We start from the raw sequence: 26499 nt of genomic DNA, 5'->3' as shown, positions 1-26499 counted from the left end.
GCTAGCTTTTCCAATGATGCCCTGTGTGATGAGTTAATTTAAAAAAAAGGCTGCATTTTACTTGAGTGGCAAAGAGCCAGTGGTAACACAGGTCATAAAGGGATCTGTCCAGTGGGATTATTTTGCTACTTCAGCACAATTACACACCTGCAATTCCTCTCAGGAAACTGGCACTAGTAATGTAATCGTGCTGTGTGAACAATCAATGAGACTGAAGAATGCACAGTTGGAAAAATATTTTCTTTTAATTTTACAATAAGTGAAATGGAATGTCATATGAAGTTAAGATGGAAACTAAAATATCATTTTCCTAAAACAAAACCTCAAATGTTTTGCAATAGTTGCAATCCATGTGCATAAGTATTGTTTTCCAGGGCCATGTAGATGTTTCAACCTTAACTTTTAGTGTGCTATTTATAATTCAGTCACACTGCCATTTAACAGTGTTTAAAACTGGTGATTCTTAAGATGGGAAATGTTCACATTGGATCCCTGTTTCTATGTTAATTTTGTTTGGAAAACAAAATCACTGATGGCAGAAGTTATTGTCTAATGCAGACGTAATAAGTGCTGACGATTTTATCTTTACAACTGTACTTTATGAGCCATTCACTCATCTGCCATTGTGTCTATGGGATGGTCTTTTGGCACCTTTTCTAAATTTCAGGTGCGCTTTAATTGAACACCACTGACTTTACTATTTTTTTTGATGGTTGGGTTTGTTTTCTGCTAGACTTTCTCCTTGTGCTTTTGCATTTTTTTTAACAAAGTGATTGGGTGAGCATTTTGTAATAACTTCTGATAGTAATGCTGTAGAACTCAGTGCAGGAGTCAGCACTTGTAGATTAGCCAGATTAAATACTCTTCTTGCATGGCTTTAGTTGTTAATTGGGAACTAAGTTGTTTTTGAAAACTCCAGTTGCTTTTGCCAATTCTCACAACGTTTTTGAACCAAGAGTTTAAGCATTAATTCCATGTTCATGTTATAAACTGTACTTTTATATCTCTATCCACAGCTGCTGGTATTGTAGTCTTGACAATGTGAGGAAAAGACAAATGGAGAAATCATCCAAGCATTGGTTTTCAATATATCAGTTGGTTGAAAAATACCTTCAGAAGCAAGCAGCAGAAAATTTAAAAGGTAGTGTAGATTGCATTAATTTTCTTGAATTAAGTCAATATATTCAGGAATCAGTTGATTTAAACATACAGCCACTTTGCAATCTCCCTACAGTACTTGAGCATCTCATTATGATATTTGAAACTGTTGTCACATGTCAGATACAATTAAATAGGATAAATGTAGTTAAGATCTGTAATGTTGGTTTAATTGAGTGTCTAAACTGGGAGTGATGTACACATTTAACAAAATCAATCCTAATTTAATTTTTGTTTTAAAAAATTAGAGGCTTCTAAAGATTTGTTTGAAATTGTTGTATAGTCAGTGACATTTAATGATTTTTATACATATATATATGTGTGTGTGTGTGTGTGTGTGATACCAATATATCATGGTATTCCTTTAACCAACCTGGTAGTGGATTTGGCTCCCTTATTGTTTCTGCTTTGCCACATCCCTTTGGTGCTTTCAGAAATTACCTGAAGCCCGCCCCTGCAGCCGCCCCCCCCCCCCCCCCCCCCCCCCCCATCCTTTCTGTTTTGATGCTCTGGCACATTTCCATAATTTGTGTACACCTGACTGAGTTAGGACATTGTTAGTGCACTTCTCCCATTCAGTCATTTCACTTTTAACCTGTGCTTTTATCACTCTGAACAGAAATGGAAGATGGGATGACACTATCAGAAGTAATCAGAATTCTGCAAGCTTTCATTGAAGGGGCCACCTTGGCAGAGTTTCACTTTCGGTTATCAATGCTGTTGGCATTCCATTGTCATGTTTTGGTGGTGCCAGATCAGGAGGGAAAAGGTAATTATCTGCATTACAGAAATTATTTCAGTGTTAATTAATTTGGTCTTGATATTCATTTTCCACTTAACTCCATGGCATTGTTTAAATACTTTCCTAATGAGAAGAAAATGGATTCAATGAAAACCTGATTTAACAGTACCATTTTGTTAAAGATTACATTACACAGAAGTAAGAGGTTGTAGTTATACTCTAGACATAAGATGTTTTTATTTGAGATATTTGAAAGATTGGGGAACTAGTCAAGATTAGGAAGAGTTCACGTTTTAATGCTCCTCCACTGTTCGATGGAAAGTGGGTAGGGTACACAGCAGACTAGTTGAGTGAAATCACATGCAGATTTAAGTCAGACAAGACTGGAAGGATTTGAAGATCATAGGTGCCTGTTGCAGTCTGAATGAAATACAAGTCTGAGATGGAATAAGAGTGGAATTTTACACGTTGCCATTTATTTAAGATGGGTCTAATGGAGCAATTCAAACTCGTAGCTTGCAAAGGAGTTAAAAGCGTAGTTCAGTGCTGTGAAATGTGGATGTATAGTTTAATCTCATAAAATGGAATTGGCCAATTAAGCATCTCTGCACGTATTTAGGATAAATGATTTCAGAGATGTTTTTCTGTCTTTTGACTAAGATGTAGAAATAGTCATCTAGAAATAATGGAAAGAAGTAAGGCACTTGATGCTACATTTCTGTTGATGTCTGAATGATTTGTACGTCTTTCCTTGGGCCAAGATATGTATGCACATTTTTATTAACTATTTCATTAAACCATGAACAAATAAAGATCTTTGACGAGAAAACCTATTTCATTTTAGATGCCTTGTGCAGTGTACTCTGGAATTTGTACAACTACTACAAGCAATTTTCGGAGACCGTTCACGCTAGAATAACTGAATGCAGCTGTCCTATAGAGAAAGAATTGAAGGTAACAATGGGACCTGTTGAATATGTTCTTCAATGTGACAGCAAGTCCATAAAATAGGTTGCTGAAAAATTGTTTGACTTGGGCAATTGAGTGTAACTAGAGGTAGTTGTCAGTTTCATTGCTGATGCTTGTTTGCTTACAGGCTTTGGTATATTTATCAATTGGATAAATTGCCCAGTTTTATTGGGCATTACTCAAATTTGGGGTTGAAAATCAGTTTTATTTTAGTTTTGGGAGCCCTATACTCATCTAGCAATGGTACAACTCACAGAAGGGTCAGGGCAAGGACTGTAATTCAAAGAATCTTGCAGTCAATTGTGCCTGTACCAGCTTGTTATATTTTCAAAAAAAGCTCTGATATTTAAGTTCGTGCCAGCAAGAGACCTGTCTAGGCTCGTGTCTGGTGTGAGCCTAGAGAAGGGGCATTTAGCAGGTGAGTCTTCAGGTCTGGTCTTGTACTCCCAGTCACCACACAGGCCTTCCAGCCAGTTTGGATGGTGTTATTGTCAACTGCTCTTTTCACAGGCTTGTAGTTATTACAGCCCACCCACGTGATCTATGGTTTTGCAGGAAAATTGGTATCCTGCATCAGTGTCTATAGAGCAAAATTTTTTCTTGAGATGGAGAGTCCAGTATCATACAGAACTGTCAGCGATCAACTCTAATATGATCTCCATCTCTGTCTAGGTAATACTGTAAAGTGTTTTACCTTTGGGTTTAGAAGTATTGTGCCAGTTTGTTGTTTTGCCTTTGATTTCCCCTTCTAATTCGATCATATTTGTTTGCAGGACTACATTAGGATTAGCCGATGGAATGATGTCAGTTACTGGGCTGTAAAGCAGTCAGTGGAGAGAGCGCACAGGTAATTAAGGCTGTTGGATGGTTTTAAAAGAAAAATGTTGCTTAACTGGGACTTGCACTCTACAATGTAGAAAACATATCAAGAACTGATTGTTCAAAAACAAATGCTTAAATGTACCCTGATATATTTCTGGAAAAGGAAAAAAAAACATGCCAGTTTTTGGTAATATTGATATGTATGGATTTGCTGCGGTCCTTCACCCAAAGTTATAGTTTTTGCTGTTATTTCTTAAGCTGTTTCTGTGTTTCAAAATGGGTGAAGAAATTTCACAAGATCACAAGATAAGGGAGCAGAAGCAGGCCATTCGGCCCATCGAGTCTGCTCCAAGGAAAAGGGAAAAAGAAATGGGGTGGGAAAAAAAGAGAGAGAAAAAAAAAACTATTCTAATCCCATTTGCCAGCCTTATCCCCATATCCCTTGATACCCTGACTATTTAGATATCTGTCTATCTCCTCCTTGAATACCCCCACTGATCTGGCCTCCACTGCTGTGCGTGGCAAGGAGTTCCACAATTTCACCACCCTCTGGGTAAAGAAACTTCTCCTCATCTCTGTCTTGAAACTGTACCCTCTAATTCTAAGATTGTGCCCTCTGGTCCTGGACACGCCCACCAAGGGAAACAGCCTAGCCACATCTACTCTATCCTTACCTGTCAACATTTTAAATGTCGCTACGAGGTCCCCTCTCATCCTTCTGTACTCCAGCGAGTACAGTCCAAGAGCCGACAAACGCTCATCATACTTAAGCCCTTTCATTCCTGGAATCATTCTCGTAAATCTCCTCTGAACCCTCTCCAACGTCAGCACATCCTTCCTAAGATGCGGGGCCCAAAACTGCGCACAGTATTCCAAATGAGGCCTCACTAACGCCCCGTAGAGCCTCATCAACACTTCCTTACTTTTATACACTATACCTCTCGAGATGAATGCCAACATAGCATTCGCTTTCTTAACCACCGATCCAACCTGGTGGTTAACTTTTAAGGTATCTTGTATGAGTACCCCCAAGTCCCTTTGTACTACCGCACTATCAATCTTCTCTCCTTCTAGATAATAATCTACCCGCTTATTTCTACTTCCAAAGTGTACAACTGCACATTTCTCAACATTGAATCTCATCTGCCATTTCCTTGCCCATTTTCCTAAACTGTCTAGGTCCCTCTGCATTCTTTCTATTTCCTCTATGCTCCCTACTCCTCCACTTATCTTGGTGTCATCCGCAAACTTAGCCACACAACCATTTATTCCATCATCCAAATCATTGATGTACAAGGTAAAAAGGAGAGGCCCCAACACCGACCCTTGCGGCACACCACTAGTAACCGGTAACCAACCAGAACGAGATCCTTTTATTTCCACCCTTTGCTTCCTGCCAACCAGCCAATTCTCCACCCATTTTGCTACCCTGCCCATAATTCCATGACCTCTCTTGACTTTTATTGGTTACAATTTGCAGTTTGCTACTGTGTGGTATATTTGAACTGAATACCATAGATATACCTTGGGGGATGCAATATGCTAGGGAAATTGGAGATGAAAGGTAATTTAAATAGTGTTAGGTGAAAATGGATAGGTGGGCTCTCGTGGGATATAAATAGTGACCTAGACCGATTGAGCCAAATAGCCGATTTCTGTGCTCTAAGTTCTTTGTCTAGTAAATCATAGATTTTGACACTTCCTGCTTTGATACAGGTAAACTACAAACATAACATTAAGTAATGGCCCAGCATATCTAAGCAATGGGATATACCTATTCCATAATTTTCTCCTGTAGCGTTTGAGTTCCCTGATATCAAACCATCAGTTGAAGCCCCTAGGCCTATTCAGAAAGCATAACTGCTTGGGGTGTGGTTGAAGTCTGTGATCAGCGTTGACCAACAGCCTCGACTCCTTGCTTAGATTTGCTAAGTGTTCTTGGCTGTGATTGTAGGTAAATGACCATGCATGGGAGAGATGTATTTGAAGATCTGCATAATAGTTGTAATGTTAACAGTAGTTAGAAATGTATTATACCATGTTCATATAAACAGTCATGGGAACAGGGTTCATCCATTCAGCTGCTCAACCCTATTTGCTGAGTTTGTTCCATGAACCTTGATGCCATTGCTCACACCGTATACTAGTCTACTCAAACCTTCAGTTAACTCTGAATCATTAACTTTAAGGATATGAGTTTTTGATCCCCAGGATGCTCTGAGGCGGGAAAGTCATTCCTGATTTCACTTAACTGCCTAAACAAAAAGCAGAACAGCCAAATTTATGCTGTCAGTTCTCATCATGTAACTACTTAAGCCCATTGTTTCAGTGAACCTGCACTCTATCCCTTCCCAGGTCATTGTATTATGCATGTTGTTCTGTGTCCTAAACTGATACATTACTCCAGATTTGTCTGCCACATTGACTTTGTGTGTGTGTGTGTCTGTGTGTGTGTGTTCATAGGACACTGTTCAAGTTGATGAAGAAGTTTGAAACTGCTCTACAACAGCCGTGCCATCCTGCATTAACAGAGATGGGAACATCTGGAAACTTGGGTAGTGTTGACCAACAGAAATGGACCAAGATAGAGAAGTTGAATTGCACACTAAAGAAAGTTTTCACAGAAAAATGGGATCCAACACAGGTATTAAGTAGAAGCTCTATAGCGTGAGTGGATTATGAATTTATTATGAGTTGGCCAACAATGAAGTGAAAAATAATAATGGGTGTTGATGCAAATTAAAAGTTGTTGAAACTGATTTGTGATTGTCAAGATTCTATGAACATTATTTACAAATCTTTTTGGTTTTCTAACTTAGAAATTAAGCATGTTATGTTCTGAAATCTGTCATTTTAATGAGAGCCTTTTATAGGTTGAAATCTGTATGGGACACGGTGTGCTTTTTGTTTGCTTAATGTGGTTTCAACCCATGTGATGGTTTTCACTTAGTGCTGTCATCTATTCCTTGGGTCTTTTCAAGTACCAGCTGTAGTTCAGCTGGTAATACGTATTTTGAATTTGAGTCCCACTCCAACATTGGATCAAGTGCAGTTCTGAAGGAGTACTGGGAGTTTTCTAGATGAAACATTGAGCATCTAAGTCATTTTTGTTGTCTCAAGTGAATGTAAAAGATCCCATGGAACTATTTTGCAAAAGTATTACAAAAGGACCCCCACCCCCGTGTCACGAAAAAATGGTTATTCAGTTTATGGGAGCTTACTGTGTGAAGATCAGCTACCATGTCTCTTACATTAGTAGCAACACCTCCAGAAGTACTAAATTGGCCATAAAATGCTGAAAAGGATATGAACGACGCAATAACAAATTTAAATATGTCTTTCAAAAGTATAATCAGTCTATATATCCTGGTTACATTGAGCGATAACTTAAGAGGCAATCTAAACTTGAATCTTGCCCAGATTTCAGAAGTTGTCAACTACTACCATCTTAGTTTGATTTGAAAGGTTGCCAAAATGCTATCAACTTTGGGTTATTGAAAATTTAATTATATTTTTACTTATTTCTAACTACTACGGTGTGTTTAAAAGGAGATTAAGCATATCTTTGTTAACAAACTGATAAGCAGTTGGCTAAATACCTCTTGTTTTAATGTTTTTCCTTCTGTTGAAGTAAATGAGTACACTGCATGGTAATTATGGATGGCTGCCCATATCTGTTGTGGTATTCTTAACTAATGTGTGACTTCCAAATGCATATTTATTGTGCCCTCCATCTTTTTGTGTGCAAAATTATCTCCAGTTAAGCAATTTATATTTCCCTTCAAGGAAGTCTCTGCCATGTTCCAGCCGAAAGAAAATGGAAATAATGCAGTTTGGATTTGTCAAAGTACAAAAGAGAGGATGTTGTTTTATCAAAATGTATTAACTTTGATACTTGTGTTTAAAATAATCTTATTTCCAAGCGTTTGGGGGGGAAAAATGATAATTACTACTTGATGAAAACTATTTTTGGTGAGAAAAAACATTGTTTTGACAGTATACTTATTTCATTGGATTTTCAAATACTCCATTGTCTATTTGTCAGCCCAGTTATAGCTGAACATTATAGGGACTTAGAAAGCAAGATATTATAACTGATGTAATGGTTTTTGCCATTGACTCACTTTAAACTTGGTTGTATTCTTTCTTGATTTCTAACACTATCAAATGACATTTCAGGCAATTTATCCTGACTTGGGGAAAAGCATTCACTGTCAAGATGCAAATTCTCTTCAGACCCGTCTGCCAGTGCTATGTAAAAGAATGAGGAAAATGTGTTTGAAGCTGGTGATGAAAAATTCCCTTCCAAGATTGGTAGAAAGTCTGGATCAATTTGCAGGTACCAAAAGATGAAGCTAAGCTTTCTCAGCCCTTGCATTAGCAGGCACTCGTCAACTATGATCTGAATATAGATCCAAATGAAATACCCAATAGCTTAAATATTCATTATTGAAACTTGGGTTGTACCAAGGTTATTGGTTATTAAGGCTGAGTTGAAACAAAAAGTTACAAATTCGGTGATTATATATTTTTTTTAAAAAAAGGACTATTGGGGGGGAAAAAATTACTTGCAGATACTCGGGTATTCCTTGAGCAGCAAGGGGTGGAAAGATGTGAATAAATACTTTGTGTGAAAAAGGATTGGAGATGGATTGTCAGTTAATAGGATAATGAACTGCTGGATCCCTTGTGTGGTATTTTAGAAATTCCTTGAATTGTCACCTTTCACTAATTAATCTCTTGACTAACTTAAGATGATTATGGCTTGTAAATTCTTGTTCATATACACTATGGAAAAGTCATCTTTACCTATGAGAATGTGGAACTAGCCATCACAGGAGGTGAACGGGAGGTGAAGAGTAAGATGCATTAAGGGGCGGCTAGGCAAGCATATCAAGGGGGATAGAGGATTATGCTGTTAAATTTAGATGGGAAAATACAAGAGGGGGGCATAAACAATGGTATTTGATTGGACCTAATGGACCATTTCTATGCCATACACCCCATGTAGATATTATTGTGGGGGCTGAGGAATAAAATGCTGCAGATACTTGAGATCTGAAATAAAATTAGATATGCAAAACATTGCCTTCAATCAACAGGTTAGGCAAATTTGTGAAGAGAAATTTAAGGTTCACATTTCATTTTAGGTGGGTAACTGGGGAGAAAAGATAATTCATGGACCAGAATAGTTATCCACCCTTTCACTTCCCTGGTGCAGTTGGGGGATTCAGTATTTCCTGTTTTTAATCTTAATACTTTATAGGTTAATCATATACAGTTGTACTCCCTTTGTTTGCAGGCAGTTTATAAGACCACATTATATTGCTGCTATAATCATGGACTGTTGTCAAAAAAATTGGGTCCCATTAGATGTCGGTAGTAAATATATTTCAGTTGTGAGAATGGAGCAATCACCAAAGGTATTCTTGTTAACTGTAATAAAGACTTCCCCAAAAAAGATTACAAACTCTTCTGATACTTGTAGGAGATATTATTACTGGTGCACAAGATCTCCAGGCTCTTGCTGTTGATCAAAATGCGGAAAAGGACAAACAGAGATCGGAAGTCAAACATATCTTGATGCAGAAGCAAAGGGCATTGGCAGACCTCTTCAAGCATCTTGCTGAGATTGGTGAGTGTAATGTACCACGTCAAGGAACCAAAGGTTCCTGTATTTTGCTGTCATTTTGCATTGGTTTCTTCTAACCTGAAACTGAATATTTATTTTCCTCAGTGAACTAACTTGGATTAGGTAAATGAGCACACGAATTTTAATTCAAAATCGATCTTTATTGTATCACACACCCTGCCCCAGGCATGGTGGCCTTTCTTGCGATAGTTAGTCTCTGGCGTTCTTGCTGCTCTTCACCCAAAATCCTTCATTATTATCCCCTGTTTATGTTTACCTTCCATTGGTTCTGACTTACCTGGCTAGCCTGTGTCCACTTTGCATTGCCTCTGGCCCAAGGCTACAGGTAACATTACCTCATTGCTCTTCTCCCAAATAAGGACTTGCCTCTGTCATTCCCTTGCTTTTCCTTGAGTCAGGCCATTTTAAACCAGCTCAGGTCGGACACTAGGCTCAGGCACTTCAGTTTGAGCATGGACTGCTCTTAAGTCTGCAGCAGGTTATCAGTAGGGGCCTTATGTTTACTTTCAGTTGCTCTGATCCAGCCATCCCTGAGCAAGGGCCATAGTTCACAAAACGGTTCACAAAATATTGGTTGTAAAAACAGTCTCACAAAATAGTGGCCTCCATTCCTTCCACCACATGGCATCAACAATTGACAACAGTAGACAATTTGTTTTGTCTACTTCCATTGTCCTTGACTTGTTCCAGTTAGCTGTTTTGTAGACTTTTAATTCCTTCATGCCCAACAGTGCCAGTTAACTTCCCTTGCCAGCTGAATAAATTACATAAGCATTTATACCACTCTGACTTTAAGGGATAGCATAACTTAAATGCAGATGTAGTGTCAAGATGTTTTAGGGGAAGTAACAGCAGAATATTAGTCTAGAATTTCCTGTAGCAGCAAGGGGTCCTGAGTTTGAGCAGTTACTGTGGCAAAAACTTCATGATAGAGATTCACAAACATTTGAAGTCTATTTAAAAAATTAAACAATGAATAACTCAGTTAAACAAAGAATATAAATTACTTTTGGGAGGCAAGTTTTGGCCCCTATTTTTGGAGGCTCTGGCTGAGAGTTGTAAATGGGGAGATACCAGATGACTGGAGGACAGTAAATGTGGGTTCCCCTTTTCAAAAAAGGCAGCAGCAAAAAGCCTGGCAATTATAGACCTGTCAGCCTAACACCAATAGAATCAGAATCTTGTTGCATCAATGTGTTGGGCCCAGGACAGATCCTCCAAGATGTTGATGCCAAAGAACTTGAAGTTATAAGAAAAAATTTCTGTGGGACAGGATTAATGATTACTTGGAAAAGCAGAAACTCATCAGAGATAACCAGCATGGCTTTGTCAAGGGCAGATCTCGTCTGACCAATCTGATTGAATTTTTTGAGGACATAACAAAACCTCTACATGGCAGTGTGGTTTACATGGATGTCAGTAAGGTCTTCGATAGGGTCCCTCCTGGGAGACCAGTCCAAAAGATCCATGTGATCCAGGGCAAGTTGGATCCAAAATTCGTTGGCAATAAGAGACGGTGATGATAGACGGTTGTTTATAGGATTAGAATCCTGTGTCTATAGTGTTCCACAGGGATCAGTGCCGTAACCTTTGTTGTTTGTAATATATGTGAATCATTTGGATGTGGGTGTAGGAGGAATGATCAGTAAGTTCGTGGGTGACACTAAGATTGTTGGAGTTGTTGACAGTGTGGAGGATGGTCAGACTATAGGGTGATATCATTGTGTTGGTGAAATGAGCTGAGAAATGGTAGCTGGGGTTTAATGTGACGTGATGCATTTTGCGAGTACTAATGAGGCTCGGACATGCGTCATGAATGGTAAGGTCCTAGGGAGTTTTGAGGAAGTGGGTCACTGGTGTGCAAGATCCTTGTAGGTGGCATTGCAGGGAGTTAAGAAGGCATGTGGGATGCCAGATGATATGCTGCCTTACCATGCATCACATAACATCTCAAACTTTCTTTGAAAAAGTTGCTAACTAACAGCATTTGTCTGTAACATTGCAAAAGTTTGGAACATGCATGCAAGGCTGTGCAAATGTGGGAAGTCCCTAGCCTTGACAGTCAGGACATGGAATACAGGAGCAGTGAGGTTATGCTCCAACTTTGTAAAATCTTGGTCAGACCTCAGCTGGAGTACTGTGTGCATTTCTGGTACCACACTATAGGAAAGATGTGATGGCACTGGAGAAGGTACAGAGGGGATTCATCATGATGTTTGGCATGGAGTGTTTTGGTTACAAGAAGAGACTGGAGAGGCTAGGTCTGTTTTTCCTGGAGCAGAGGTGGTTAAAATGAGAAGGGATTGAGATAAACAAAATTGAGGGGTATAGATAAAAGGTAGACTATAGGAATCTTTTCCCCTTATCAGAGATGGATAAAACTAGAAGACAGATTTGAGGTAAGGGGTAAGAGATTTGGAGGGGACCTGAGGGAGATCTTTTTAACCCAGACAGTGGTGAGTACTTGGAATGTGCTGCCAGAGAGAGTTGTGGAAGCAGAGTTGCTGACAACATTTAAGAAATGTCCAGGCAAGCATTTGAATGGCCTAAGTATGGAAGGCTACAGGTGAAGTGCTGGAAGATGGGATTAATATGGATGGGTACCCACTGGTAGGAGTGGATGTGGTGGGCCAAGTGGCCTGTTTCCATGCTGCACAAATCTGACTCTACTTGCCTTCCTTTTCAAGCCATTCCTCCCAATTGAAATTAATGGAGTTGCTGAATATACACCTGGTCTAACCAGGTCTGCCCAGATAAATGTGGGAAGTTGACACTCTACTGCTGGATTCCCAAGGAGCCTGTCTTTGGAGCACAGTGTTTGTTGATTACTGCTGAGATTCTGACTGGGGAATTGAGGGACTTCCCACATTTGCACAAACTTGCATGTTCCAAACTTTTGCAATGTTAGAGACAAATGCTGGTAGTTAACATCTCAAACTTTCTTTGAAAAATGTTGCAATGTGATGCATGGTAAGGCAACATATTATCTGGCTTCCCTTAATGCTGAAGGTTAAAGGTGATGAATATTGCAAGGTTCATTTACAGAGTTAGCTGTTAAATGTCATTAATATGATTTCATGTTCAAAAGTAATCTTTTTCATTTTGCAGATCCAGGTTTAAATAATGAACCATGCTTGGTTCAAAATGTTCCCTAATTATTGGTATAAATGACACTCAGAGTACTTAAAAATATCCAGGTTTCTTACCGGCATGAAAATCTTCACTGGCAGTTTGGTGTAGTGTGCTCACTATTGGAATCTGTCCAACAGTGGAGAACAGATATATAAAAGAATAATGGCAGAGACATAAAATCACAAGTTCCTTATCCCTAAAAACTGTGATGTAAAGAGGAGGTTAAGATTTTATAAGCATGTTGTCTGCTTTCTTTTACAGGACTGTCTTATCGAAAAGGATTGGCTTGGTCTCGAACAAAGGATCTTCAGGACATGCTCTGTCTGCGCCCACTTGATGTGAAAACAGCAATAAACATGGTCGAGAGCAGTGATGAGTTAGATAACATGTATGCTACCAATATATTCTGGGAAAGTTGATTTTAAAAACTGCAAAATAACAATGCTTAATTACAGGGTGGGAGACAACTGCCAAGATGCAGTGTCATACATTGATTAGATATAGGCTGTGTCTGCATGATGAGTAGTTAATGGCCATTCTGCTGCTGTGTGGTCATGGAGTGTATGTTCATTAATCCGTGGGAATGGATGGGAGGGTGAGTATATGGGATGGGTTATTGTGACACTTAAACACTTCATTGTAATCAAGCAAAAGAGTTCTTCAAGTGTCCTGTGATGCATTCTTTCTATTTTTCTCTTACCCTTCCCTTCTACTACCTCTGCCCAAAAAAAAACACAACTCTACATTACATACGGGATTCATTTTCATTAAAAGGTCTCTTTTCTTTCTTAGTTTTCTGTTTGACTTGTCCTGAATTGATGTTTGTTAATGTTGCAGGCTGCTCCAGGAAATTCCTGCTGCGTGGGATGGTTGTCAGAAGTATTTCTATCAGTCCCTTGCACGGCGATCTGCACTCCAGACAGCGTTACGTACTCCTACAAAGGTGATAATGACCCTTGTGGCTCTGTGGGCATGAATTTGTAGAATTTCAACATGGTTGTCAGTGGGTTGTGGGAGAGGAGGAGGTTGGGATGTGGTGCGATGGTATGAGAACAAAGATCTTTGTAATTGTGTCATGACACCAACTTGGTAGATCATTTTGTATTAGTCAAAATACAAAAATGGTGATACTATTGCATGATTTGTTAAACAGCACGAGTATTACTATGCTGTAATACCTGTGAATGAAGATGGACTTGCACCAAAACTATCAAATACAGGTATAGAGCAGTCTACTGTTAATGCTATCGGGCTAGCAACCCAGCAATAATGAATTCAAGATAATTAGTTCTGAACAGAATTTAACTTGGCAAAAGTGTTAAAACTTTGAGTTTTGGGGTAAATAAACTGGCACTTTGACAGGTGAATACAAGTGTTAACTTTGTTTAGTAAAGAGCTAGACTTGGTTGTTTTTCACTCCAAGCTGCATTGAGAACAAGATTAGAAAAAGACTGAAGGGGTTGGGAAAGGTTCCCTTGAATAATGGAATAAGCTTAATGATTTAGTCTTGCTCCTTACTACAGTCATTTGGATTCTGCTGTTCTTTACTGTCCTGTTTCTCTCTGAGGTTTATATTTTGGGTTGTTTGGGTTTTGTAGGAAATTAGTCTGGGTACAGTCGAACGTTGTCAAGGATTTACTGCTCATCTGTTGAAACTTCTGATCAAACAAAGGCGGAGACTAACTGGACTGACTGAACAGTGGGTCAGCTTGAGGTGCGTTGTGTGACTACCTCATGTAAAATGTTATATGAAATGGTATATTTTTATTGATTAAACTACAAACTTCCTCTTGTGCATTTTATATAATCGTGGGGCAAATATATTGTTAAATTTTGTATTTGATTATTTTAAAATCAAAGTGTACATCTAAATCTTGTGCTGAATTCTTTTTTTAATCTTTTAACTAGACATCTGATTAAAAGCATACAGGAAATTCAGACAAGCTTGGCAGGATTCAAGGATCATGATGTGGCTCTTCCACCTCAGAATGGTGTCAAGCTTTGGATGGATCAACTTCGCACTCTCTTCATGAAGCTCGTGATAACTTTGGAGCAAACTTTGTGGTTTCTGCAGTGTTGTCCAAAAGACCAGCCAGCCGAAGCACATCAGGACAGACCCTTCAGTACTCGACAAATGGATAGCTGCAAAGGAGACCCGGAAAGTACTAGTGTGGCTGCAGCATCTCTACCTGAGAACTTTGTCCAATTGCACCTAACAGTCTCTTCTCCCTTGGTTGCCGATCACTTACCTGATGCTTGTAAAATGCGGCAAGGAGATGCCACATGGAAACAAATGACCCATCAGATTGCAAACGTGTTGAAAGATGTCAAGGTAGCGAAGACAGAAATGGATGCAATGAACCATCAAACAAGCAAAACTTTGCTTTATTCATGGTAAGTCCCATCATTTCAAAATAAAATCAATAATGGTGGCACGGTATTTTGGGTACTTGACGTACAGTCATGGAGATGTGGGTCCATGCTCTTTATTTCTGGACATGGTATTTCTAGAGCAAAACCAATCCATCTGGCAGAGGTGCCAGTTAGGGACTGAATGCCACTACCTAGAGCAAATCAGGAAGACTGAAGGGACTCGCCTGCAGCTTGTGGCATCAAGATTGTTATTGGAGGAAGTACCTCAAGTGGCTTTAGTAAATCCACCTTTCATCCAGAGTTAAGAGGATTAGGAGCAAGGTATTTTTTCCTCTGCAGGGTTTGAATATTGAATCCAGAATGTGGTTGGACTTGGTCTTTATCACTCATGAAGTGAAATTACTGAAGATTTGAGGAAGCTTATCACTTGCAATGTGGATACTGGGGAGAAAAAAATGTTGGAGTTCTGGTTTGATTGAACCATTTGCTTTTTAGTGGAAACTCTTGTGATTCCTTTTTTGATTTGGCAGGACGTGTTTTGAGACTTGTTCATCGGGGATTGGTTGCTTGCGTAGAACCATAATTCAGCTGCAAGATATACAGGGTATTTTTGCTGTTGCTGGCTCCCAGAACACTTGCTGTCCAGCATTATTCAGGAGTCTGGAATATATTAAGGAGGAAGCTAGTTCTGCAGTGACTGAATTTACGAAATGGGAGAAAGAACTCCTAAATCTGACTTTCGATGGTAAGAATGATACATACACATTATCTGTTTTCTGTAAGTTAAATCTACAATGATGCACATTATGACTTCTTGATATTTGCATGTTTTTTTAAATTCAAGATTCCAGCATTGATTCAGCGATGGATTTCTCCCTACTAGTGGAGCCGGTTATTAACACAGTGCTCTGTGCTGTGCAGACCGTAGTCAAAGGGCAGAAGGAAGAAACTGAACAGGAACAAGAGCAAGTTATTGGTAGGCATTTTAGTTTTTAGCATTTGCTACTTTTAAAATCATGAATGTTGTATGAGTGAAAGATGAGAGAATACTGTTGGACAGCTGTAGTGTAATTTGAGTTGTTACTTTAACTGCCACCACCTAAAGCCTATTGAATACAGAGTTTCTCACTGTTCTGATGCCTGTTGTATTATGGAATGCTCAAAAGGGAATATGCCATTTCCAGATGGGCATTTCAGATGAATAGCTTCTAAAAGCCGTCAGAGTTGGGAATAATTTCTAACAGTACAGACCAGTCGGGTTCAGTTTGTTTTGTGTTGGCTATATCTTAACAAATGGCTAAATTATTCCACGTAATTCATGTAGTTACATCCATGTTGTAAAATAAAGTTTGTGACTTAATCACTGAAAATACATTGCAATTGGTTACTAGTCATTGCATATTAATGATGTTTTCATGGACTGTAGGAAATGAAAATGAAGATCAGACAAAAGTACACTCTGTTTGGCCTGGATATTTAAGTGAATTTTTGGAACATCAAATGGCAAATGACATAACTTCCTTAAACCTGAAGAAAGTTACTGCTGGGGTTTCTGACGTTCTGAAAAGGCTTGTAGATTATCGTCAGGAGTGTACAATAGAAGAGTACCAGGTTGGTTACGTGTTAAAATTTGCCTCTTGGTTAGAAAGCTGATGGTACCAAATGCAAGCTGAGGTAACCAAGATCTTAGATTATTTTTATTAGAAAAGTCTTAGTTGTGTGTAATCAGTAAAATCATTTGCTTTAGTTTATTATTCTTAAAGATAAGATGAGTGGTTGTACAATCACGAAGGACAGAAATGGTTCCTTTCAGCCCATGTGTCCATACCAGGCAACAAGTAACTAAGTATACAAATCGAGTTTACCAGCATTTGGGTATAGACTTCTAATGGAGTTTTAGGTGCTCATCTTAAGAGTACTAGCCTCCTCCCAGCCTCAAGAGGAAGATTTCTGCCATACTTTGTTTGCGGGGGGGGGGGGGGGGGGGGAGGGAGGGGAGCGGGGTGGTAGGAAGGAAATCTTCCTCAAGTCCCTCCAAATATCTTATGTCTTGGCTTAAGCCTATGGTTATGGAGACCTCCACTAAAGGGGAAAGGTTTTTCACTATCTGCAATCTGCCTCCCTTCCACATTATTGCAGTTTTAAAACCTGGTTCTTAATCTCTGTAGATAAAATGAACACTGGAGCCTAAATCACTGCACCTTTTTAAATGATGTTAGTAATTAGAATTTAACAACACAATTTGTCATATATTTCTTTAGTTGGGAACACTTTTTAGCCCATGGAGTAAACAGGTGATTGGAAAATGTTCCTTGTAGAGATCGTAACTCAAGTTGGCATCACTGTAACAATAACTCTATGCTGAAGACTGCTGTAGCCCATTTCTCTACAGTATCTGTGACAAGTTATTAGAACCAGTGATAAGTCCCTGAAAATTTGCCTCCAACATGTTGAGCTGGTGTCTCAAAATCTTGCTTTTGTCTTTGTCAAATCATTAAAAAAATTATAATGAAGTAGACTTGTAACTTTTTTAATTTCCTGTAACAAACATTATCTTTATTTGGTTCATTTAGTAGTATTGTATTAGAAAAAGCCAAAAGTGTGGAGAATTGCATCTAAGTATCTTTTAAAAATTTCTTCCTTAGTTGTTTAATCAAAACTGCCGCAGCATTGTGCGACTTCTTCCCATGTTGATTTCCTACTCTGAACTAATCCTGTACTACCTGGTGGTTTCCATCACAACTCATAGGAGCACTGGAAAGTTGCTGTCCATTTTGGCTCATTTATTTACAGACCTTGCTATGCAGGTATGGTAAAGCAGTTATCTTTCCTGTGCTTTTCACTAAAATGGATCCATATTTCTAAATTGTTTAAAGTAATTTTTCTGCCTTTTTTTAAAGATACTACATAATTATATTTTGTGTATTTTTCTCTAGCCTGCCATCTGCCTCCCAAATATCTGCTATGCTCTTTCTATGTACAATAAAAGTTATTCCTTATATCTATATTCCCTGCCCCCCCCCCAACCCTTGTATTGGTTATTGGGGGGAAACAAATGCTTATGGAAATTGAACATATTGAAGATAGTTTTGACTAAATTGTTCCATATTTTTGGGTCTTGAAAATGAAATCAGAATATTAAAAAAAATTGTTTTTCTTATAAATTAACGACATTGTATTGGGGGATTTGTATATATTTGAATTTTTTTTTAACCAAGTTTCATTGTAATACATTTAATGGAGCAGGTGAATTTCCAGTGTGGATGGGGAAGGAGAACAAGACTAAAATGTGGATTTTATTATAACAAATTGTGTAAGTGACAGTGTTAATGATATGAGACATCTCTTATTGCCAGGGATTCTGCCTTCCCAAAGAGTTGATGGAGGATGCAACAGGAGAAGGTTCAACCCAGTTCCATGATAATGAGGGTGGTGGGATTGGAGAAGGTGAAGGGATGAAAGATGTTAGCAACAAGATAGAAAAAGAAGACCAGGTATGTTTACAAAATCTTTTCTGTACTACATGATGTAACATTCAAATAGATCAACTCATTCTACAAATGTGGTCTGCACGTTGGATCCTTGCATTAGCTATTTCTCTGTGTGTGTGTGTGTGTGTGTGTGTGTATATATTATATAAAAATGAAAGTTTGTCCTTTGCTAAAAAAGGTTTTGCCTACGTGTAATCTAAAATCTTTGCACAGTGCATTGTGTATTGTTTGAAGAGGTCATTGGGAGATCTGCTAAGATGGTGTAATATGACTTCATGCATAAGCCAACCATAACATGCTGCCCTTTATTCTCAATTTTATCTTGACTGTGATGGAAATAGTACTTCAGTAGCCTACGGAGGAGGAAGTCAGCTAGATTTTACACTTTTAATTACTTCTGGTGGCCTCTTGCAAAGCCTGTGTAGTATTGTCGGCCCACATTCCTAAGCTTTTAAATTTTGTGGAAAAATAGCTTTTGGTCAGCACTTGGTATGAATGTGCATCACAACCAGAGTCCATTGTTTTAGTGAGAAGCTTGATATGAGAATTACACTACATAATCTGCAATTCAACTAAGTTAAACTGTTTGGTATAAAAAGGATGCTCAAAATGCAGTATATTGGTTTTAGGTTAACTTAAGTTATTCAGAGGTTGAAGTAATTTTAATATGCATATTTGCATTGGGTGCATTACAAATGGAAGTCCAATAGGTTGTCACAAGGGATTAAGAATTGAAGCCGTTGCAACAGGACAAAAATCATTCACCTATTACTATCCTCCTAGTTCCAGCTCTGTGGTCTTGAGGTATCAGTAAAAATTTGGAGTCTGTTTCAATTGCTCAAACTTAATTGATGTTCTATTTTAATTGTAAGTCTATTTTGAATTCAGATGAAAAGAAAAATCTGCTCCTTAAAGGAAAACTGTCTCTGCAGATCAACCTACTTCTAAAACCACTCATTTTTCTTCTCTCTTCCTTTCTCAGTCCCCTGCTGCCTCCTTTCTCTACCATTCAAGCACCTATTGTTAATTTGAATCAGACTTTCCCTTCATTGCTGAAATAATATTTGAGCAGAATTTTGTTGAGTTGGGTAACTGAGTTTTCATCTTCATTGCAACGTTTGTGTCCTTCCTCTGTTAAGGTAGAAGATACCTTCTGCAAAGACCAAGGAAAGAAAGAGGATCCAGAAAATATGCCAGATGTTAAAGATGAAGAAGATGCCATAGAAATGTCTGAGGATTTTGAGGGAAAGCTGCATGATGGAGAGCCCAAAGAACGAGGTTGGTTGTTGTGTCATATCTCGGGAAATTTGAACTCATCAAAAATACCAAATAGAATGGAAACCTTGGTGAAAGGACACTTGATTACAAATGGTGTCTTCTATGCATCGCATCACTAAAAATATAGATTTGAGTTCAAAAGTTGTAGATTTTTGAAAGTTACTTGGAATAGAGCCTAAGAAGCATGAATGCTGGGATCCAAGTTGTATTTTAACCTTGCAATATTTTACGACTCTTGCGGGAGGTTTGACAGTTTTTTGTGTGAATACTGAATAAATTAGATTTCGTTTAGCAGCATGGTCAAGTTCACAGTAGCTATGCTATTCTCTAAACACTTGGATTTCTAAATTATGACATCTTAACCTATTAAGTTGCTACATTGAATATTTTCTAACATCCAGGTTTTCTGTTTGGTTCTATTGAAATTGATTACAGAATTGTAGCATTAGGACCTAGCAACATTTCACAGCTAATTGTAGATAGACTCCAACTTGACAGGAGTGAGTTTCTTTAAGTTATAGTTTGAAAATCTCAAGTTCCTGTTTCTAAGTGAATGTTCCACTTGCAGTTTTTTTTTGGATCATGAAATACACTGAAGGCAATTACTCTTCCTACTTGAGGTGCTTTGTTTTAAATGGACTACTTAATCTGCCATCAAATTGATGCAGATACGATATGGTTTAGTACTGTTCCTAAATGAGAAGCAGTGACCTGCTGTGCAACTGGTACCTAAGTGGCTGATTTTGTTTTTCAACAGGAGAGCAGGATAATGATGAAGAATCAGATAGTGAAGATGAAGAACTGGATAAACAGATGGGTGACTTGGGAGATGCTGAAGCTGACAAACTGGATGAAAGACTTTGGGGAGATGATGATGACGATGACAGCGATGATGCTGGTGATAAGGCTGAGGAAAGTGGACCAGGGATGGATATGGTAAGATGTGAAGCATCTGTAAAGCTGAATGAAATCCATTTCTAACTTCAATGTTAATATTTCTTTGCATTGGAATTCATTATTTTGAAAACTGAGGTTCGAAATAAAGAATCGTTCCATTTTGTATCCGTGAGGTGCATTGCATATTTAATACATAAATTAACAGAAGCAGCAAAGTTTTGATGCGCAGAATTTGAGAATCTGTGCTATGGATAGATAGACATGAACACTAACTTTTAGATTCCCTGACCTTGTCTCCAAGCCCAGTGTTCCTGGTTTATATTTGTCATGGACTGTTTTAGTTAAGTAATTTTTTTTAAGTTTAAATGTTCCTCATTTCATCACTAAAGCAATTGAAAATTCTTTTATTAAGTTCCAGTTACATGTACTGCAAGGGGAGTAGCATACAGATAAGATCCCAATTTGCCAGGAAAGAAACTGGGTGATCAGCAATTTACTGGGAATTCGAACAGATCAGGTAATGGGTCAGAAAGCCAGTTAGAATTGGAATTGGTTTATTATTGTCACTTGTACCAAGACACAGTTTTTAAAACAAAAAGTGTCTTACATACTGTTCATACAGATCAATTTCATTACACAGTGCATTGAGGTAGTACAAGGTAAAACAATACAGAATGCAGAGTAAAGTGTCACAGCAACAGAGAAAGTGCAGTTAGACAATAAGGTGCAAGGCCATAACAAAGTAGATTGTGAGGTCAAGGGTCCATCTTATTATACTAGGGAACCGTTCAATAGTCTTATAACAGTGGGATAGAAGCTGTCCTTGAGCCTGGTGGTACGTGCTTTCAGGCTTTTGTATCTTCTGCCTGATGGGAGAGGGGAAAAGAGAATGTTTGGGGTGGGTGGGGTCTTTGGTTATGCTGGTTGATTTAATGAGGCACAGAAGTATAGATGGAATTCATGAAGGGGAGGCTGGTTTCCATGATGTGCTGAGCTGTGTTCACAACTCTCTGCAGTTTCTTGTGATCCTGGGCTGAGCTGTTGCCATACCAAGCTGTGATGCATCCAGATAGGGTGCTTTCTATGGAACATCGATAAAAGTTGATGAGTGTCAAAGGGGACATGCCAAATTTCTTTAGCCTCCTGAGGAAGTAGAGGCATTGGTGAGCTTTCTTAGCTGTGGCATCTATGTGGTTGGACCAGGACAGGCTATTGGTGATGTCACTCCTAGGAGTTTGAAGCTCTCAACCTTCTCGACCTCAGCACCACTGATGTAGACAGGAGCATGTGCACCGCCCCCCTTCCTGAAGTCAATAACCAGCTCTTTTGCTTTGCTGACATTGAGGGAAAGGTTGTTGTCATGACATGTCATTAAGCTCTCCATCTCCTTCCTGTACTCTCTCTCATCGTTATTTGAGATACAGCCCACTATGGTGGTATCATCTGCAAACTCCTAGGTGGAGTTAGAGCAGAATCTGGCCGCACAGTCATGAGTATACAGGGAGTAGAGTTGAGGGCTGAGGACACAGCCATGTGGGGCACCAATGTCGAGAATAATTGTGTCAGAGCTGTTGCTGTCTGTTCTCACTGATTGCAGTCTGTTGGTCAGGAAATCAAGGATCTTGTTGTAAAGGGAGGTGTTGAGTCCTGGGTCTTGGAGTTTTGTGATGAGTTTAAAGTTAAACTAGTAAAAGTGAAGAAAGAAGTAAACAAAGCTAGAGGCTGTCTTGAATCCATCAAAAGTTGGTTTGGTGGGCAGATAGAAGGAAAAATTTGCACAGAGAAATGTTCTCAATTCATTAGACTTGTAGATATGTGTTGATATAGAGAATAGAGGCTTCCTCAATATTTACATTTCATGTGCACTGATCTCTTAATTCTTCTATCATTATTTAGTAACTTATTCAATTTGAGCCTCTTTTGTGAATTTATAAATATGATAAGATTTGCCACATCTTGGCACATGATTTTCTGAATTTGTCAACATCCCTACCACCAAATGAAGGACTCTTTCACTATTGATTATCTATTTCTGGATGTTCTAAGTTTTTAATTTTGGTTATTAATTCTTTAATTATTGTAGGAGCAGTCAGAACTTGTTGCTAAAGATGACAATATGGAAGCAGCAAACCAAAATGACAGTGACACAAAAAGACAGCAGGAGGAGGAGAAGGAGAAAGAGAGGAGAGAAGAAAGCAAAGAGAAAATCCATGAACAGTTTGATGAGGTAATAACATTTTTCCCGAGAAGTGCTTGCATTTCGCAGTCACATTAGGTACTAAGTACTTAGTCCTGTGCTAACATCCTAAATTCCCATGTTGCCAACTCCAGTTCTCATCTGTGTGATTGTGCTAACAGAAAAGAACAGTGCAAAGTCAGAATACAAATAAAGTACTTCCTCTCTTAACTGGCATTTTGAAAGCTCTGAGATTTAATGAGTAACAGAACAAATTTATATTTTAAAAAAAAGAGTTAACAAAAAGCAATGAATAATGGGCATCCAGAAGTGGAAATACCACTTCTGCAAAGCATAAATTTAAATTTGGCATCTCATGAGAGCTGAAATATAACCTATTAAAATGATTGCTGCCGCACTTCTAAGATTTGGCTAATGTGCAGATTTGACTGTTAATGTAATTTAGATTTTGCTGTGTAGGGGGAAAATGAGATAATAATCTGGTCACACTTCAAATTAAGTTATTCATGGGCAGATGGTTTATTAGTGGCATTTACATATTTTAAATGAAAATCTGTCTTGGTTTGCATATGTTTTGTTACATTAGCGCGAGTATGATGAAAATGAAATAGACCCTTATCAGGGCAAAGAGAAGCAACCAGAAGTAGAGGCTTTGGATCTACCTGATGATCTCAATCTAGAAAACCAAGATGGAGAAAAAAGTGACGACGAACAAGAGGAAGAAGGTAATGAGGATACCATTTAGTTGTGGGGCTGCCTTTAATAAATAAAAAACACCCTAGAGGTCTAGGTTTTGCAATATTCAGGCTCTATGAATATTATTTCAGTTTTGAAAACTGAAAGAATGCAGTAGAGAATTTAAAGCAAAGTCATACAGAGCAGAATGTCTTGTTTTTTTTAAAATTAGGTATGCTGATCCTTGCTTTGGCTTTGATTCCATGTCTGGAGGCTCCTGCCACTATTTGACATAAGAGGCATTTATTCTGTGAATGAGTCCAATCTTCATTGTCCAAGAGCTCTTGCAACCTTGTCTTCCAACATTTGGCCACTGGATAATGATCAGAAGCAAGAATGTTGGCTGTTTTCTTCCCAAATTGGATGGAAAATATCTGCCAGCTTCCTCATATTGGCTGGCAAACAGTTTGGGTGAAGTGGGCAAAAACAGATGTAGGGTTATGGATGGGATTATGAATGAAAAACTGCAGATGAAAGATTTAAATGAAGTTTGGCTTTGAAACTGGTATATAGCTTTTGCTGTTATTAGGAAAACTATTTGACTTCATTTGGTCCCATTATTTATTCCATTGCTTTTGTCTACTGCTTCCACTTTAAAGTCTTGAAAATTTTGCATCTCTATGACAGAACAGCTGCAGTAGGTTTTGAATGTTTTTGTTTTATCAAGGGGGCAATCCATATGATATAGAAGAAAAAATAATGGATTTCAACGAGATCCCTGCAGATGAGGAAGACAAGGCAATGGAGGAGAGCACTGAACAAGAGCAAGGTGAAGATCATTCTCAAACAGGGGATGAAACTGAGGAGAAAACACAAACAGAGGATAATGAGGAGGAAAAAAGTGAATGTCAAGATCAAGAACACTCTGAAGAAGAAACACCTGAAAACTTAGAGGAGGAACGACTAGCTAAGCAGGATGAACAAAAGGAATCTGGCAGGGAGGATGCAGGAGTTCCTGATGAGGGGCCACAGTCAAAAGTACGTGATTTCTTGCTTTTTGGTTTGGTGTTTACTTTTTCTCTGTGGAGAAAATCAGCAGTGATTTGTATTTATGCAACACGTTTAATTGTATTAAGGAGCTGATGATCTTCCAGGTCTCAGCCTGTTTTCTGTAACCAAATGGTGGAAAGTAGATCGAAGTTGCCAAGTTAAATGTTGTTCTAAATCTGCCACATCACTACCCTACCCTTTTCACCATGGGGACATGCTTGGTATCTGGACCTTTTAATGGTACCTGATTCATGATTTGCTGATTTACTATTTGGAATTGCAAAATTCAGTTTTGCTTTCTGTTCTCGTGATGGATGAAGAAGATTTGGAAGCAAATGTAATTTACCTGGTAGTCTAATTTGAATATTTATTAATTTACTAAATTATTCATCCTTTGATTTACTGATGTTTAAATCTTTAGGTTTCAGCTATGTTTCTTCCAGTCATTGCATCCTCAGGAAAACTTATAAATTGGTGGCATTGATATCTAAAATGGCTGATAAGCATTTAGGCATGTAATTGTTCAAATTTACCTAAATCTCTTGATCTCTGTAAACTAGCTAATCTGTTAGTCACTGCTATTTAACATGCTACTTCATTGACCAGTCGTTGCATAGAAAGACGTTATTTCGTGACACTTGAGAGGTAACCGATAATCTCTGAACTCCATGTATTCACTAATTGGAACAACTGCCTGTGTTTTGTGGATCCAACAATTAACATAATCTGAGGATTTTGCAGAAGGCCCAAGGCTGTTCACAGTTCCTGCACTTCAGTTTTGTGAAGTGTCTTAATGTGTTTTATTGAAGGAAAGGTGCCATGCAATTAAATTATCTTTGTTCATTTGCTACTTTAGGTGAGGATATTTGTATAAAATACTCATGCCAAATTTTGTACTTGTGTGTGCTAGACACTTTATTCTTGTTTGAGGGCAAAGTATTCATGGAACTCGTCTGCCTGGCTGGCAGTCAGTCTTGAATGGATCTGTGAGTTGCGGGACTGCTTAGCTGCTCATAACCTGCTTTTGATTGGCATGCAAGAAGCCCATGTTGCTTTCTCATTCACAATGCAGTGATGAAGCTCTGTTCTTGTACAGTTGCACTGTGATAGGCAAGTCTGTTTTATCTGGTAGTCTAATTTGAGTTGAAGGCTTGAGTTGACATGTTTTAAACTACGTTGATGTTAATTCAGGCCTAGGGTAATCTGCACTTATGCATTTTGTCCCAGACCAGTTTTCAAATATAAAGTTGTTTGTTGTTCTCACCTCATTGAAATGGAAACTTCAGTTTAAAAAAAAACATTTTTATCGTGGGTGATTGGGCTCATTTTATTTCTGATTTTTTTTTAGGCGGATGACAACACAGAAGACCAGGATGTTCCTGAGTCCAAACAACGAATGGAGCATGAAGCTGCAGGGAAAACTGGAGAGGAGAACCTTCAGAGTGATACAGCTGTGGAGCTGGCAGGATCTGCAACTGAGAAAGACCAGGCTAAGGAGGTACATTAGTACAAGGAGATTTGTACAGCCATGTGCTAGTGCAAGTTAGACATGCACAATCTTGTATTGCTGTTTTATGTCTTTAGCTTTTGAAATAATGGGATCATCAGATGATAAGGATGTAACTGGAGAACACAACTTGGAAACTTCTCTGGGTTGTCAGACTGTATCAGTCTCTGTTTTGGTAAAACTGATTTTTCCTAAAGATGGCCATCATTTGGAATGTAGGAGAATGAGGTGCGACCTTGTAGAAATATTTAAAATTATGAGATCCACAGATAGTAACAGTCATTTCCCCAGGGTAGGGGAGTCCAAATCGAGGGGGCATAGATCTAGAGTGAGAGGGGAGAGATTTAGAGGGGACCTGTGGAGTTTTGGAATGCCTGTGGTAAGGTGATATGAGATACTAAACAATTAGAGCACCCGAGGTGGGTGGTATTGGTGGATGGACAGAAAATGGTAAGAATGAACAGATCACTTTTGTATTAGGAGGCTGTGACTAGTAGAAAACTGCAGAGGTTGGTGCTGGGGCCCCAGCTACTCAATTCTATATCTGTAATTTGA

General features: G+C 38.6%; 1 protein-coding gene across 1 annotated transcript in view; it reads left to right on the top strand.

The window, feature by feature from the left end:
• mdn1 (midasin AAA ATPase 1) overlaps positions 1 to 26499 on the top strand; it is a 148734-nt gene that overhangs the window by 99269 nt on the left and 22966 nt on the right. Inside the window, 22 exon segments of the mRNA XM_052024495.1 lie at positions 1017 to 1141; positions 1778 to 1927; positions 2745 to 2854; positions 3643 to 3716; positions 6155 to 6335; positions 7871 to 8030; positions 9180 to 9326; positions 12738 to 12864; positions 13314 to 13419; positions 14075 to 14190; positions 14385 to 14870; positions 15380 to 15594; positions 15694 to 15825; positions 16276 to 16460; positions 17495 to 17656; positions 18206 to 18343; positions 19480 to 19618; positions 20376 to 20554; positions 22599 to 22742; positions 23299 to 23437; positions 24115 to 24425; positions 25786 to 25935. Of these exon segments, the coding sequence (XP_051880455.1) occupies positions 1017 to 1141; positions 1778 to 1927; positions 2745 to 2854; positions 3643 to 3716; positions 6155 to 6335; positions 7871 to 8030; positions 9180 to 9326; positions 12738 to 12864; positions 13314 to 13419; positions 14075 to 14190; positions 14385 to 14870; positions 15380 to 15594; positions 15694 to 15825; positions 16276 to 16460; positions 17495 to 17656; positions 18206 to 18343; positions 19480 to 19618; positions 20376 to 20554; positions 22599 to 22742; positions 23299 to 23437; positions 24115 to 24425; positions 25786 to 25935 (3676 nt within the window).

This window comes from Pristis pectinata, chromosome 10 (assembly GCF_009764475.1).
Source record: "Pristis pectinata isolate sPriPec2 chromosome 10, sPriPec2.1.pri, whole genome shotgun sequence".
In the NCBI taxonomy this organism is placed as follows: domain Eukaryota; kingdom Metazoa; phylum Chordata; class Chondrichthyes; order Rhinopristiformes; family Pristidae; genus Pristis; species Pristis pectinata.
This window is presented reverse-complemented; position numbering and strand designations above follow the sequence as displayed.